General features: G+C 38.9%; 1 protein-coding gene across 50 annotated transcripts in view; it reads right to left on the bottom strand.

Annotated features, from left to right (window-relative positions):
* The window catches only part of PTK2 (protein tyrosine kinase 2), a 356,961-nt gene that overhangs the window by 132,389 nt on the left and 208,573 nt on the right, over nucleotides 1–15,999 (bottom strand). For all 50 annotated transcript variants that reach the window (XM_073999554.1, XM_073999553.1, XM_073999548.1 and 47 more), the window contains 2 exons: nucleotides 12,515–12,545; nucleotides 8,669–8,721 (listed from right to left, as the gene is read on the bottom strand). In XM_073999554.1, the coding sequence (XP_073855655.1) occupies nucleotides 8,669–8,721; nucleotides 12,515–12,545 (84 nt within the window). The remainder of the gene's footprint in view (nucleotides 1–8,668; nucleotides 8,722–12,514; nucleotides 12,546–15,999) is intronic.

The following is a 15,999-nucleotide window of genomic DNA, read 5'->3' on the forward strand; positions in this document are numbered from 1 at the left end:
AATATGCCTTAGATTCGTTTTAGAATAACCAGTAGGGATTATGTGTGTATGTAAGCGGATGGAGGCAGAGGTGAAATAAAATTGGCCAGAAGATTTTAGTTGCTGAATCTGGGTGATGATGATATGAAAAATCATGATACAATTCTATTCTCTCTTTTCTGTATATGTTTGAAATTTTCCATAAAAAGTTTTAAAAACTCAAAATTCAAAAGCACAGTAGGCACTTAATATTTGTTCATTTCCATGGTCTCCTCTTTGTAAAGGTATCAAAAGTATTTTGTCTTGACTCATGCAGTTTGATTTTAATCCACAATTATTGTATAGCTATAAGCTACAAACTGGGTGGGGGAAGACTTGAGGTCAAATTCTAGAATTTATATTTTAAACTTTCAAGCATTCCCTTTAAAATTATTTTCTTCAAAGAAAAAAAAACTAGGCCTTTTGATGATAGCAATATTTATTTTATATTTGGTAAGATGATGATACTTGGGCTTCTTGTGTTTTAGTAACACATTTTTAAAAAAAGACTGAGAAGCTTAATTATTGTTAATAAGTTTCGCCAGAGGATCAAGATGGTTCATGAGCCAAGTATACCCAACACTGCCAACTGTGAAGCATTTATTTTATAAAGACAAAAATACATTTTTGTTTATAATACTCTCATATATTTCTTTCTCCTTTATAGCGTGGAGGCTGCTTGGGAGAAGATGGGAATAATCTCTTCTGGAAACAAAATTTTAAGACTGAGCTGGATTTCTGTGGGCTGGAACAAGTTTATAAAAACAAAAATCCACTTTAGATTTTTGTTGTACTCATTATTGCTCAGCTTTTCATTTAGCCTTTTTAAAAATTTGAAAGTGCCTCAGGCTACCCCTTGCCAGGGAGGTCTGTGAGTTTCTGTCTGCACTGACTGCAGCTGAGACAAGAAGTTCAACTCAAGGGTGAAGGAGTGGTTCTGGGTCCTTTTTCAAGATACTACTTAACAACATACGATGTTGATATTTCAAAACCTACATGACTTCCAAGTATTCTTCTCAACTGCTTTAGAACCCATAGAAGAAAGGGTATGACTAAGAAGAACACCCAAATCTCAGTAGTGGCATAGGGAGTTCAAATGATGTAATGGTGGGAGAGGGAAGGCTATAGGAAAGAAGGTAGCACAGCTGGGCTATTTTGATTATTCACTTCCTTATTCATGCACAACACAATCAGCCAGTCTGTCTGTATGAAGTCAGTGACAACTGTACACTTCTCAATGGTTTGGAGTCTCTCCTAATACCAGACTGACTACAAAACACTATTCATGACTGTTGAAACTAGAATAATTTCCAGTGAGCCAGGTACTAGGAATAGGTCAATAACATTCAACACCTAGTACTTTGTGCACATAAAAATTATTAGAAGAATTAATTTGATTACATTATGTCACAAATCATATAATTCACAAAAATGAATTTATCTTTTAAAATTTAGTTGTTTTTTTTGGGGGGGAGGGGGCAGGGTCTCTCTTTGTCACCCAGGATGGAGTACAGTGGGGTGATCTTAGCTCAATGCAACCTCCAAATCCCAGGGTCAAGGGATCCTCCTACCTCAGTCTTCTGGGTAGCTTGGACTATGGGCACACGCCACCACGCCTGGCTACATTTCTTGCAGAGACAGGGTTTCACCATGTTGCCCAGGCTGGTCTCAAACTCTTGGGCTCTGCCTGCCTTGGCCTCCCAAAGTGCTAGGACTACAGGCGTGAGGCACTGTGCCTGGCCTAAATTTAGTTTTACTTTTTAATTTTTTCAGTGTCCCTTGGATTTGGTGGGGAAAAAAATGAACTACTTATATAACAGGTGATAGTGCTCTAAAATTAAGGCAAAGTTTTTTTTTCTTTTCTTTCCCCTTTTAATTCCTAAAGGCTAGCATTTAAATCAAGCTTTCAGCAACAGAGGCTACCTTGGTAACCCACAGCATTATCAAAATTGAAACTAGAGTGTAAAACTAGACAGAAGAACCTTTTTCAAACTTGAATACAGGGCACATTTCTGAATTTTAATGAAAGAGTTGGAACTGAGTCAGTACTATCCTATTCCTAATAAATGGGGGGAAAAGAACCTTAATCGAATCACACTCAAACTCTTCCAAAGTATTATTCCCTTCCACACATTTATATCATCAAGCTTTAGAAATGAGCCAACATAGGCTAGGTGCGGTGGCTCACACCTGTAATTCCAGTATTTTCAGAGGCAGAGGCAGGCGGATCGCTCAAGCCCAGCCCAGGCAACATAGGGACACCCTGTCTCTACAAAAAAAAATATAAAAATTCACCAGGCATGGTGGTGCACACCGGTAGTCCCAGCTACTTGGGAAGCCAAGGCAGGAGGATTGCTTGAGCCCGGGAGGTTGAGGCTGCAGTGAGCTGAGATCAAGCCACTGCATTCCAGCCTAGGTGCAGAGGGAGACCGTGTCTCCAAAAAGAAAAAAAAAAAAAGAAATAAAAAAAAGAAATAAATGAGTCAATATGGTCTAATGTAAAGAGAACAAACCTTGTAGTCCAAGATCAAGATTTCCAGCAGGCTATTACTCACTAGGTGTGTGAACTTGGCCAAACCACTTCGGCTCTGAGTGTCTTAATTTCATGTGTAAGGTGAAAATATTACGAACACTCTCATGAGGTTTAAACAAAATGACACTTGTGGATGGGCCAGGCATGATCTCTAAGCCACATGCATATGTAAATAACTACCTGTATTTATAAGTGGCATAGTCATGAATAGGTAACAAACCTAGTATATCAGAGACCACACAGAAAGATAAAATGCAGTAATTATTATAGATGATACCACCTTACATTTTATAGAACTTTACAGTTTACAAACCACCTTTGCATATACAAGTGAGCTGTTTTAGAATCTGTAATGAAGCAGCTTAATACAAAATACAAATAACATTTATTTCATTAGATGTTTTAATAGTTCAGAATAATTTCCAGTCACTAACCTGGAAAACCTAAAAGTAATCTTAAATAAAGGAAATTATGCTGCATGATAAACAACTGAACCAAAATAATCTGTTAGAAAATTAAAAATTTATTTAAATTGCAACAAATACTGAAAAAGTATCACAAAGGGCCAGGCGTGGTGGCTCAAGACTGTAATTTTAATTCTAGCACTTTGGGAGGCTGAGGTGGGTGGATCACCTGAGGTCAAGAGTTCAAGACCAGCCTGGCCAACATGGTGAAACCCTATCTCTACTAAAAATACAAAAACTGGCTGGGCATGGTGGTGCACAACTGTAGTCCCAGCTACCTGAGAGGCTGAGGCAGAAGAATTGCTTGAACGTGGGAGGCGGAGGTTGCAGTGAGCCGAGATCATGCCACTGCATTCAAGCCTGGGCGACAGAATGGGGGAAAAAAAAAAAGTATCACAAAGTAGTATAATTGTCCTTTAGCATGAAGGGTTTAGAGACAATCAAATCAAGCATTTGAAAAAGATCACTACATTGGTTTACATGACAGAGATACAGATGAGAAAACGTGTATTATCTCCAGTCCCACACGTGTAATCCAAATACGTAACAAGAGCCATGTGCATAATGCAATGGTACTACTATCATGTGTTATCTTGTACTTCTGGTCATAATTAAGGTTTTACTGCTTGATCAAGGGCTTGGTTATTTTAGAAAAGAAAAAAAAAAAACCCAAACACAATAATCAACCAAACAAAAACCCCAAGTTTATATCTTCAAAATATTTAAAATACAGCTTTACTCACTGATTTGGAACTATCTGATTTCCAGGGTAATTTTAACCCACACTACCACTGTTTAAGCACCCCCTCCCCGTAGATGCCACATCTCCTCTTTCAGCATACTTTACGAAAGACTGCAGCACTCGAATTTCAGATATGTTCTAAGTTGTACCTGAGCTCCACAATAAGCACAAGTTTCTTTATAACTTAATAATTAGGCTAAAAAAAGACCTCTTTAGGTTCTCAGAAGAATATAGGCAGGAAAACATGTTGTTCTGTTCGATATTTTTGTAAATCTCTGTTAATCTTACACTTATTTTTATAGAGAAATACTGTGTGAATTTCAAAGATACACTGTTCATATATTCAACATCAACTGTCATTGCAATCTTACTGAAGGTGATCCAATAACTACCTTTATTTTGCAATGAATAATGAAAAAGTACCTGGTATCTTCTCTCTGGAATGTAAGGATATTACTTTATTTGCCATCAAGAGAGATCCACTAAGAGCTGCAAACTGTCCTAGAGTTATCTAGACTCTCACTTTTTCTGTTGGTTATCCTCTCCTCCCTTGCCCAACATCTCCTAGGAAAGAATCTAGAACTATTTACAATGATTCCTAGGAAAAAAATCTAGAACAATTTACAGTGACAAGCTTACAGGTAACCCCTTGAGAGCCCCAGTGACATTGCTCCAAACATTCCTGCCTTTCTGCTGTCTGTTCCCACTACCCAGAATGCATTCCTCTAAGTCCCAGCATACCTCCATACCTTATGGAGTTAATGGATTTATTTAAAAACAATTATAAAACTAATATCCCAGACAATAAAGAGATAAACAGAACATGTCTTTACATGCCATGGGTTCATGGTTTTATGGACAAGATGGTTTCTAAAACACAATGACATCCATTTTAGGACTATGCATGAGAGAGAAATGTATAGTGCTCTGAGGAGGAAGAGTCCAGATCTTCTTAAAGTAGTCAGGAAAGGTTTCTATGAGGTACTGACATGTGAACTCAGGCTTGGGTCAGGTAAGAACTCTTTGGTTGTGAAGAAAAACGGGAGAGCCAGACAAATCCCACAAAGACTCTCCACCTTCATCGACACTTGGGAGTGTAACAGTAGTTCATCAGTACAGGGGAGTACACTCTCAAATTGCTCATGACAGGCAGTAGAGCCTAGAGGGTAATAATGACCTGAGTTCCAATCCTAGTGCCATCATTTTCAAGCCGTGTGACACTGAACAAGTTTGCTTACCTTTCTGAATTTAATTCTTTGTATCTGTGAAATGGAGAGACAATAAAGACCTTGCAAGGCCACTGTGGGATTAAATAATATTTAGCATTTATGAAGGGCTTTACAATCCCACAAGAGTTAATACATATACAGGTTTATTGTCATACAGATCACAATTTTAAACAGCTTTCCTGTTGCTCTCAATTTACCTGCTTTATTTTAATTTACTATCTATGGCTTGACTCTTTCACAAGAACGTAAACTCCATAAAGGGAGGGACGTGGCTTTGTGTTCTAGTAAACTCCAGTATCTAGAATTCTGTGCTTGGCATGCTGCAGGCACTCAAGAACTACCTGTTGGCTCGATTAATGTAAAAGTGAGGTCTCATCAATCCCTTAGGGCTTGTTAGGGGTTAAATGAGCTATCGTATGACAGAAAAACAAGTAATTGTAGCTGGCATATAGTTGATTGCAGCCTCACCCTACTATCCTAGACACTGAACAGGCTCACTGTGGAGAAGCACATGCAGAATATCACAAGGATCCACGAGCAGTAGGGCCTCTGCCATGGTGTGTCAGCACTACATCCCACATAGTACAGTGTTTCCAGGTAGGCAGGTAAGAAATAACCCTGGGATTTAGTAATATTACTGTTTTTCTAGGTATTGGCTTAACAAAGATGTCCCTAGAAATGTCAATTACCAGCTTTGGGGCTAAATGCAATGCACTGGTTCCTGGCCAGCTAGGCTGGTCAGTTTTTACATTTTATAGTTTTTGTGGAAGATAGAAACATAACACACCATTGAATGTCAGGATGATGGAAGGAAAGAAGGAAGGGAGAAAGGAAGGGAGGGAGGGCCGGAATACAAGAAAAGAAATATGCCACACTTGTTTGGTTTCCACGTAAGTGAGCAAGTAGTAGGTAGAATGACTAAGGACAAACGAGAGACTGAACAATTAATGCTATGTCATTAAATATCCACTGGACACCAATTATTCTTTGCTTGGATTTTAAATCACCTAAGTGACAGTCATATATAGAAGTATTACTAACTCTGAAAGTGAAAATATTTTTACATGTAATGATGAAAAGAGCAAGTCTGGATGGAATAGCTCAAGCAGAACAAAAGAGATAAGGAGGTTGGGAGAGGCACAGCCACCAACTTTTTTTGGCTAAAGAACAATGTAGATGAGGAGGCGAGGGAGGACTGGAAAGGTGGGTGGTGGGCAGATAATGAAAGGTCTTGGAGGGCTAAGCTGAGGAGCCCAAACTTCATCTGATGGATACTAAATTATTACTAAAAGTTTCTGACCAGAGAACTGCCTATTTGAATCAACATGGTAGCAATCTAAGAACTAACATGGAGAAGGTACTGAAGTATGAACTCCTAGTTAAGGAATACCTAGGAAGAAACAATGAAAGCAGGATCACAAGTAATTCAGGTGGGTGTTAAAGCCAGACATTAGAGTTTGAATAATGACTCCAGATTTTAGCAACTGTGTAACCTTGGGCAAATTATTTAACCTCTCTGGGACATAGTCTCCTCAGCTATACAATAAGAAAAACTATCTTACAGATTTGTTGTAAGGACTAATGAGATGATACATATACAAGAACACAGAACATAAACCTGAGCCTGGAACACAGTATCTACAAAAGTACTCATAAAATGCCAGCTAACTTTATTCTTAATGGGGTTCTGAAATAGGATGAAAACACTGAGATCATAAAGTGGGGGTTGGCTGGAAGAAGTAAAATCCAAAAGTTTGGTGGTGACCAGCTGCCAAAAGACACATCTGAGGTTTAAACCTTGAAAGGAGAGTATTGATTAAAAGAGATTAGTAAAATAGGAGGGAAAAGATTTGAAGGTACTGCTGGGGCCTATTTTATTACATTTCATTACTTTGTTACCCAAAGACAGATGCCAGAAATAGTCCTTATTAACATAATGGGACATTTCCCTTCTCTCTTGATCAAGTCTGGGGAGACTGTGGAGACAGTGTGTGGCAAGCACCAAAAGGGAAGTCCCCAGGGCTCATCCCAAAAGCTGCTTTACAGTTTGGCAAGAAGATGGACCAAAGGGCCTGTGAGTTATTCAAAGCCCTGCTCAAATCTCACCTACTCTACAGAACATCCTGCAGAACATCCTTTGACGCCCAGCAGCTGCTCCCTCCTATGACTGTAGCATGTGTGGTGGTCTCTCTCTCTCCAACTAGATTACAAACTCCATGAGGGCCTGGCAAGTTCGCCAACTCTCTGTACCCACCACAGACTCAACAAATGCAAACACTGAGTGTTGTTTAGTGCCCCAGTGTCACTACTGGAAACTAGGGCTACTCCATGAAGTCACAACTAGGCTTATAAGGATGATTAACTGTTACCTGAGAACATACTGGCAACCCCGAAGCTGTCCCTAAGACCAGCTCTAGCACTCCAACCTTCTACTTAATGAGGAAGTGAGCAATGATTTCTCAAGCAGTAGGACTTCGGCAGTATCACACATCATTCACCTTTATTGAGTATCTTTGCCAAGTGTGCAAATACAAGCAAGAATACTTCTTGAGGAAGGGCTTATGGGACATTTGTGCACAATTAAAAAGAAAAACAAACAAGGAAGCCAGGCCCAGTGGCTCACACCTATAATTCCAGCACTTTGGGAGGCCAAGGCAGGTGCATCATCTGAGATCAGGAGTTTGAGACCAGCCTGGCCAATATGGTGAAACCCTGTGTCTACTAAAAATACAAAAGTTAGCAGGGTGTGGTGGTGGGTGCCTGTAATCCCAGTTACTTGGGAGGCTGAGGCAGGGGAATTGCTTGAACCTGGGAGGCGGAGGTTGCAGTGAGCTGAGATTGCGTCACTGCACTCCAGCCTGGGCGACAGAGTGAGACTCTGTCTCAAAAAAAACTGATTCAAAATAAACAGGAATTGGGTCTTTTCTAAGTGAGATGCTAAAGTTAAAAGGAAACTATTATTTCAGAAATGTAACATATATGTATGCACATACATAAGAACAAATTATATATGTGCGTATACGGTTATGTATGTATATATGTGCATATACAGATGTATATATTTGCATATGTATTTTAAGATATCAAATGGGCCCACAGAAGATGCTTTCTCATCCTCCCCCTTTCCTTTATTTCCCACATTTTTAAATGGGGAAAAAGGCATATCTATTTTGAAACATACCAAGGAAAGTACAACACAATCGCACCAGCAAATAGTTAAGATAATGCTCATGCCAGTATCTTAACTATATTTTTAAAAAAGCAATATTCAAACAGCATATTAATTGTGAAATACAAAAATTGTTTTAAAATATCTCATATTTCCTGAACTTCAAAAAATAAATATGCAAAGTATATTCTACTGAATTGCAAAGATAAATTATAATGGCAACTTCATTCTGGATATGATTAACATGATATTATTAAAACCCAAAAATAATTTGGAATTCTATATAACTTGCTGAGTGATCAGGTATTTTACCTATGTCCCATCTAAAAAAATAAAATCTATGAGCCATACTGAAAACTATTTAATGATGGTAAAATTATGCAAATTTAGATAGCCAGAATGCTTATTTTCATAAGGTATTCTAGAATGAAGCAATTATACCAAAAATAGACATCTATGATCATCTTACCCCATGACAGTGCTTTTCGAGGTCTGCTACCTAGAGCCCCTTACCTGACACAGAGACGGCGTGTGTCCGCATGCCTTGCTTTTCGCTGTTGGCCAACCTGTGACAGACAAGAGCAAAGCTGTAAGCCCTGCAATTTCCCCAGGACCCCACCACTCGGCCTCATCAAGTAGGGAACTGCCTTGGATGAGGAAGACAAAATTTAGACAGGTGATTTCTTTAAAAATTGGATTCTATTAAAATAGCCAGGCTGCTTTAATGCTTTAAAGATCAGAAATTAAAATACACAACTGAAAGAATGTTGAACTGTTGTGAGAAAGATACTCTTGACAATAATTTAAAACAATGCAATACAATTTAATCTGGTATGAATAGGTTAAATAAAAATGTAAATGTAAATGCTACACAGTAAAGGATTGCCCCAAAGTTATAAGAGAAAAACCATACACCTGGAAGTGAATTTTGCTCTCTAAAACATAACATGAAATACTATAGTATGACTGGTCCTTCTTAAACTTACAGCATGTAAAAAATTATCAAGAAATATATTAATATGTACTATTACTTACATACTTAAAAAAGTAATCTCACTGTATCTTGCTACTTGCTTCATGAAATGGTTTAATGCTAGTTTTACATATTTACCCACAAAAAATAAAATTTTGGCCAAAAGTCTTTCTGCCATTTAAAAAATGCAAGTACAGTTAGTAAAACACAAAACACAGGGAAAAAAGGAACCACACAGTCTTTAGATGTCAAAGTTACCTGGTCTTTTTATAAAAGCAAACCTTTTCCAGATGAAATACTGACACTTAAAACAATATAGGTTGAATATCTCTTATTCAAAATGCTTGGAACTAGATAGAGTGTTTCAAATTTCAGATGTTTTGGATTTTGGAATGTCTGCATATACATAATGAGGAACCTAGGGGATAGGACCCAAGTCTAAACATGAAATCTGTTTATGTTTCATATACACCTTATACATGTAACCTGAAAGTAATTCCATACAATATTTTAAATAACTTTGTGCACAAAACAAAGATTTGACTGCAACCTGTTACACATGAGGTCAGGTGAGGAAGTTTCGACTTGCTGCAACATGTTGGTCTCAAAAAGTTTCAAATTTTGGAGCATTTTGAACTTTGAAGTTCCAGATTAGAAATGCTCAACTTGTACATCGTTTTGAAGCACTATAACTATTTAATGTGAAACTGTATAATCTCTATAATAATCACGGCAAACAGCCATAGACTTGTGTTCGTTTTACAGAATTCTCCAAATATTTGAAATTTTATATCTTTAGTATAAAAATTTAATCAAAATTGTTTTCTAATAACTCATTACTTTCTCTTCCATTGCAGCTACATGATTTATCACAACTTACCTTTGAACTATATTGGGCAGTCAGAGGACACACATTTTAAATCAACAAATTACATCATTTCCTTCCTTGTTCTGTTGCCAAAACACTGGGGTTTTCCTTTGTCCGCATCACAATCATGTATGCTGCCGCTAAGCAACTTTATCACGACAGCTTGGATTTCAGCACTTATCTGATCAATAGCAATAATGGTGTCCTGATGCTTTAAGATTTGTGGAAATTCCACTCTTGTAAAGTTTGCTTCATTTATTTAGTTTCCTGTATCTGTTAACACTTCTAATGTACTACCTTCCTCACTCACTTTCATACCTATGTTCATGATTCCTCTATATGTGTGTGTGTCTGTAAGAAATGGGGTGGAGTTTTATGAAGTCACCCAGACTAAAATGTGGTTGCTATTCACAGGCATGATCACAGTACACCACAGCCTCAAATTCCCGGGCTTCAGTGATCCTCCTGCCTCAGCCTCAGAACCACAGGAACACACCACATTGACCAGCTTTGATTTTAATCCCAAAATTATCCCTTAACTTCCCACAACTAAAGGTACACTAAATAAACATTAGTTCCTGCCCTGATATGACCCCAAATGAACCTCTATCAGACACTGCTGATGCTGTAGAGTGCACTGTCCAAAGCTAGAGGTGCACCAGCCACTTGCAGACCCTGCCTGCGCGAGGCCCATAGTACTGCATATGACCTTGGCTGTCAGCAACTTGCCAGGTTGCCCGGGGAGGGCAGACAGGTTAAAAGGCCATGTTTAGGACTCTGGCAATTAATAACTAGAAACGATCATAGGAAAACATGATGGGGATGCTCTCCTGGCTTGTGGGTGGGTCAATGAGGTTTCTACAGGAAGTGATGTAGAATGAGACTTAGAAGATGAGTAGGGCTTAGCAAGGAAAAGCGGGTTGGAAGAAGAGTGAATCATGCAAAGACAAAATACTGGCAAAGACCTTCAGGGAAAAGAAAGGATGTTTGCTCCTGGAATTAAAAAAAAAGTTCAGTGTACCTGAGGAATAGTATGAGGAGTAACAAAAACCAAGGCTAAAGTGAGCAGGGAACAATCACACGGGCTCCTGAAAGCTAGGTTAAGAATACTGCAAAGTATCCTAAGAGCAAGAGTAGGTCATCTAAGATATTTAATTAGGAAAGCTTCCTCAAGCTGTAGCACAGAGCACGGATAGGCTAAGGAGCAACACTGGACAGAGACTGATTTAGCAGAAGTACACAGAAAAGAGTTAATGTAGCAGGACTGTGACTGACTTTACACGATTGTCCCTTGCCTGGTATCTGGGAACTCGGATTTTCACGGAGTTGCCACCATCCCCTGACAGGTATGGTACGCTATGCCTAAAATGTTTGTACAAAAAATGTGGTTTATGCTGAACTCTTGCTTTCCCTCTGGGAGTCTGGAGTTTGGATGCATGGCAGGCAGAGTGTGCACGTATAAAGAACCCCCAGTAAAAACCCTGGGCACCAAGTCTCTATCGAGCTTTCTCAGTAGGCAACATTTCACACAGGTCGTCATAATCCATTGCTGGGGAATTCAGAGTGTCCTTTGGCCTCCATTGGGAAGGGACCCTTGGAAGCTTGTGTCTGGTTTTCCCTGGACTTCACCCCATGCGCCTTCATCCTTTGCTGATTCTGCTTTGTATCTATCTGCTGTAATACATCATAGCTGAGTCTTGTGACTCCTAGATCTTGGGGACCCCCAACACAGGAGTGTACTTGGGTAGCCCAGATAGCTAAACACAGGGGAGACACAGTGGGAAGGTGGTGAAGCAGATGGATCCATTTAGAACATGGAACTGGAGGAAATAGTAATGGACTGGCTACGGAGAACAAGGAGAGGGACAGAACAAAGCTCAGGCCTTACCCTCTCTATTCCAGTGGTCTCTTAGGATCACTGTTCCTCTTTAGTGTCTTGGAAAGTGCAAACATCTCTGCAAGCACTTACCACACAGCTATAACTGTGTGTTTACCTGTGTATCTGATTGCCTAGATTTTAGCACTCATATCTTAGTCCCCAGTTCCTAGCAAATTGGCTGAGAATATAAAATTATATAAGTTATTTTGGTATTACTATTTGATTCTTTTAATTTTGTAGATCAACACACCTACTATGAAATTCAGGAAATAAACAAGAAAATTAACATAAATCATCTCTTTTAATTTTCATACTTGTAAAATAGCCAGAATGCCACATATTTTCAGGTTCTTGTAAAGATTAGCAATAACATATGAAGCAAATGTTTAACAACAGGCTCTCGACATTATGATTATTCTTTAGCTCTCCCATAGAACTTAAAGGAAAAATTGAAACTTTTTGATTAAGCCTAAATACTTAATAAAATTTAAAACTGACTTGATTTCTTTCTAGAATTGTTTCCTAGTTCCTTGATCATGTATATTGAATTTAATTTTTTTAGGAAAATGAATAAAGCATGGAAATTTCCTTAAACTTCCCAACAAAACAAAATAACAGTAAAAAAAAAGCAGTACTTACTTTGGTATTGATGGCAAAGCCCGTTCACCTTCTGCGGGGAAAAAGACAAGAGATGTATAAGGCTCTTTTCACTCCTTTTGAAAAGATGGTGCCTAGATTCAGGGAAGAAGGATGAGGCCTATGTTGGTATTCCAGCAATGACCCTTTAAAGAAAGTTGCTACACTGTCTACCTTAGGTTCTCATGGTTTTATTTTCAATATTTATAACAAACATACACTGACTATTAGATACAATTGTTTAAAGGGTACTTGTTGCGGGAAGTCAGGGACCCCGAACGGAGGGACCAGCTGAAGCCGCGGCAGAAGAACATAAATTGTGAAGATTTCACGGACATTTATTAGTTCCCCAAATTAATACTTTTATAATTTCTTATGCCTGTATTTACTGCAGTCTCTGAACATAAATTGTGAAGATTTTGTGGACACTTATCACTTCCCCAATCAATACCCTTGTGATTTCCTATGCCTATCTTTAATCTCTTAATCCCTTCAGTCATCTCCTTCGTAAGCTGAGGAGGATGAATGTAGCCTCAGGACCCTGTGAGGATTGTGTCAACTGCACAAATTGTTTGTAGCGCATGTGCGTTTGAACAATATGAAATCTGGGCATCTTAAAAAAAGAACAGGTTAACAGCGATGTTCAGGGAACAAGAGAGGTAACTTTGAACTGGCCGGAACACAGCCATATTTCTCCTCTTTCAAAAGCAAATAGGAGAAATATCGCTGAATTCTTTTTCTCAGCAAGGAACATCCCTGAGAAACAGAATGCGCCCTGAGGGTAGGCCTATGAACGACCCCCTAAAGGCGTGCCATCTTTTATGGTCGAAGCTAAAGGGATGAAATAAGCCCCCATCTCCTGTAGCTGAAGGGATGAAACAAGCCCCGGTCTCCTGTACCACTCCCAGGCTTATTAGCACAAGGAAAATTCCCACCTAATAAATTTTGGTCAGGCAGGTTGTCTGCTCTCAAACCCTGTTTCCTGATAAGAGAAACTATTCCAATCAATAGAAAAAGAGGGAATCCTCCCTAACTCATTTTATGAGGCCAACATCATCCTGATACCAAAGCCTGGCAGAGACACAACAAAAAAAGAGAATTTTAGACCAATATCCCTGATGAACATCGATGCAAAAATCCTCAATAAAATACTGGCAAACTGGATCCAGCAGCACATCAAAAAGCTTATCCACCATGATCAAGTGGGCTTCATCCCTGGGACGCAAGGCTGGTTCAACATACGCAAATCAATAAACGTAATCCAGCATATAAACAGAACCAAAGACAAAAACCACATGATTATCTCAATAGATGCAGAGAAGGCCTTTGACAAAATTCAACAGCCCTTCATGCTAAAAACGCTCAATAAATTCGGTATTGATGGAATGTATCTCAAAATCATAAGAGCTATTTATGACAAACCCACAGCCAATATCATACTGAATGGGCAAAAACTGGAAGCATTCCCTTTGAAAACTGGCACAAGACAGGGATGCCCTCTCTCACCACTCCTATTCAACATAGTGTTGGAAGTTCTGGCTAGGGCAATCAGGCAAGAGAAAGAAATAAAGAGTATTCAGTTAGGAAAAGAAGTCGTCAAATTGTCCCTGTTTGCAGATGACATGATTGTATATTTAGAAAACCCCATTGTCTCAGCCCAAAATCTCCTTAGGCTGATAAGAAACTTCAGCAGGATACAAAATAAATGTGCAAAAAGTCTCAGGATACAAAATAAACGTGCAAAAATCACAAGCATTCTTATACACCAGTAACAGACAAACAGAGAGCCAAATCATGAATGAACTTCCATTCACAATTGCTTCAAAGAGAATAAAATGCCAAGGAATCCAACTTACAAGGGATGTGAAGGACCTCTTCAAGGAGAACTACAAACCACTGCTCAGTGAAATAAAAGAGGACACAAACAAATGGAAGAACATACCATGCTCATGGATAGGAAGAATCAATATCGTGAAAATGGCCATACTACCCAAGGTAATTTATAGATTCAATGCCATCCCCATCAAGCTACCAATGAGTTTCTTCACAGAATTGGAAAAAACTGCTTTAAAGTTCATATGGAAGCAAAAAAGAGCCCGCATTGCCAAGACAATCCTAAGTCAAAAGAACAAAGCTGGAGGTATCACACTACCTGACTTCAAACTATACTACAAGGCTACAGTAACCAAAACAGCATGGTACTAGTACCAAAACAGAGATATAGACCAATGGAACAGAACAGAGCCCTCAGAAATAATACCACACATCTACAGCCACCTGATCTTTGACAAACCTGACAAAAACAAGAAATGGGGAAAGGATTCCCTATTTAATAAATGGTGCTGGGAAAATTGGCTAGCCATAAGTAGAAAGTTGAAACTGGATCCTTTCCTTACTCCTTATATGAAAATTAATTCAAGACAGATTAGAGATTTAAATGTTAGACCTAATACCATAAAAACCCTAGAAGAAAACCTAGGTAATATCATTCAGGACACAGGCATGGGCAAGGACTTCATGTCTAAAACACCAAAAGCAATGGCAACAAAAGCCAAAATTGACAAACAGGATCTAATTAAACTAAAGAGCTTCTGCACAGCAAAAGAAACTACCATCAGAGCAAACAGGCAACTACAGAATGGGAGAAAATTTTTGCAATCTACTCATCTGACAAAGGGCTAATATCTAGAACCTACAAAGAACTCAAACAAATTTACAAGAAAAAAACAAACAACCCCATCAAAAAGTGGGCAAAGGATATGAACAGACATTTCTCAAAAGAAGACATTCATACAGCCAACAGACACATGAAAAAATGCTCATCATCACTGGCCATCAGAGAAATGCCAATCAAAACCACAATGAGATACCATCTCACACCAGTTAGAATGGCAATCATTAAACAGGAAACAACAGGTGCTGGAGAGGATGTGGAGAAATAGGAACACTTTTACACTGTTGGTGGGATTGTAAACTAGTTCAACCATTGTGGAAAACAGTATGGCGATTCCTCAAGGATCTAGAACTAGAAGTACCATATGACCCAGCCATCCCATTACTGGGTATATACCCAAAGGATTATAAATCATGCTGCTATAAAGACACATGCACACGTATGTTTATTGCGGCACTATTCACAATAGCAAAGACTTGGAATCAACCCAAATGTCCATCAGTGACAGACTGGATTAAGAAAACGTGCACATATACACCATGGAATACTCTGCAGCCATAAAAAAGGATGAATTTGTGTCCTTTGTAGGGACATGGATGTAGCTGGAAACCATCATTCTCAGCAAACTATCGCAAGAACAGAAAACCAAACACCGCATGTTCTCACTCATAGGTGGGAACTGAACAATGAGATCACTTGGACTCGGGAAGGGAAACATCACACACCGGGGCCTATCACGGGGAGGGGGGAGGGGGGAGGGATGGCATTGGGAGTTATATCTGATGTAAATGACGAGTTGATGGGTGCAGCACAC

The sequence above is a fragment of the Macaca fascicularis genome, chromosome 8 (assembly GCF_037993035.2).
Source record: "Macaca fascicularis isolate 582-1 chromosome 8, T2T-MFA8v1.1".
In the NCBI taxonomy this organism is placed as follows: Eukaryota; Metazoa; Chordata; class Mammalia; order Primates; family Cercopithecidae; genus Macaca; species Macaca fascicularis.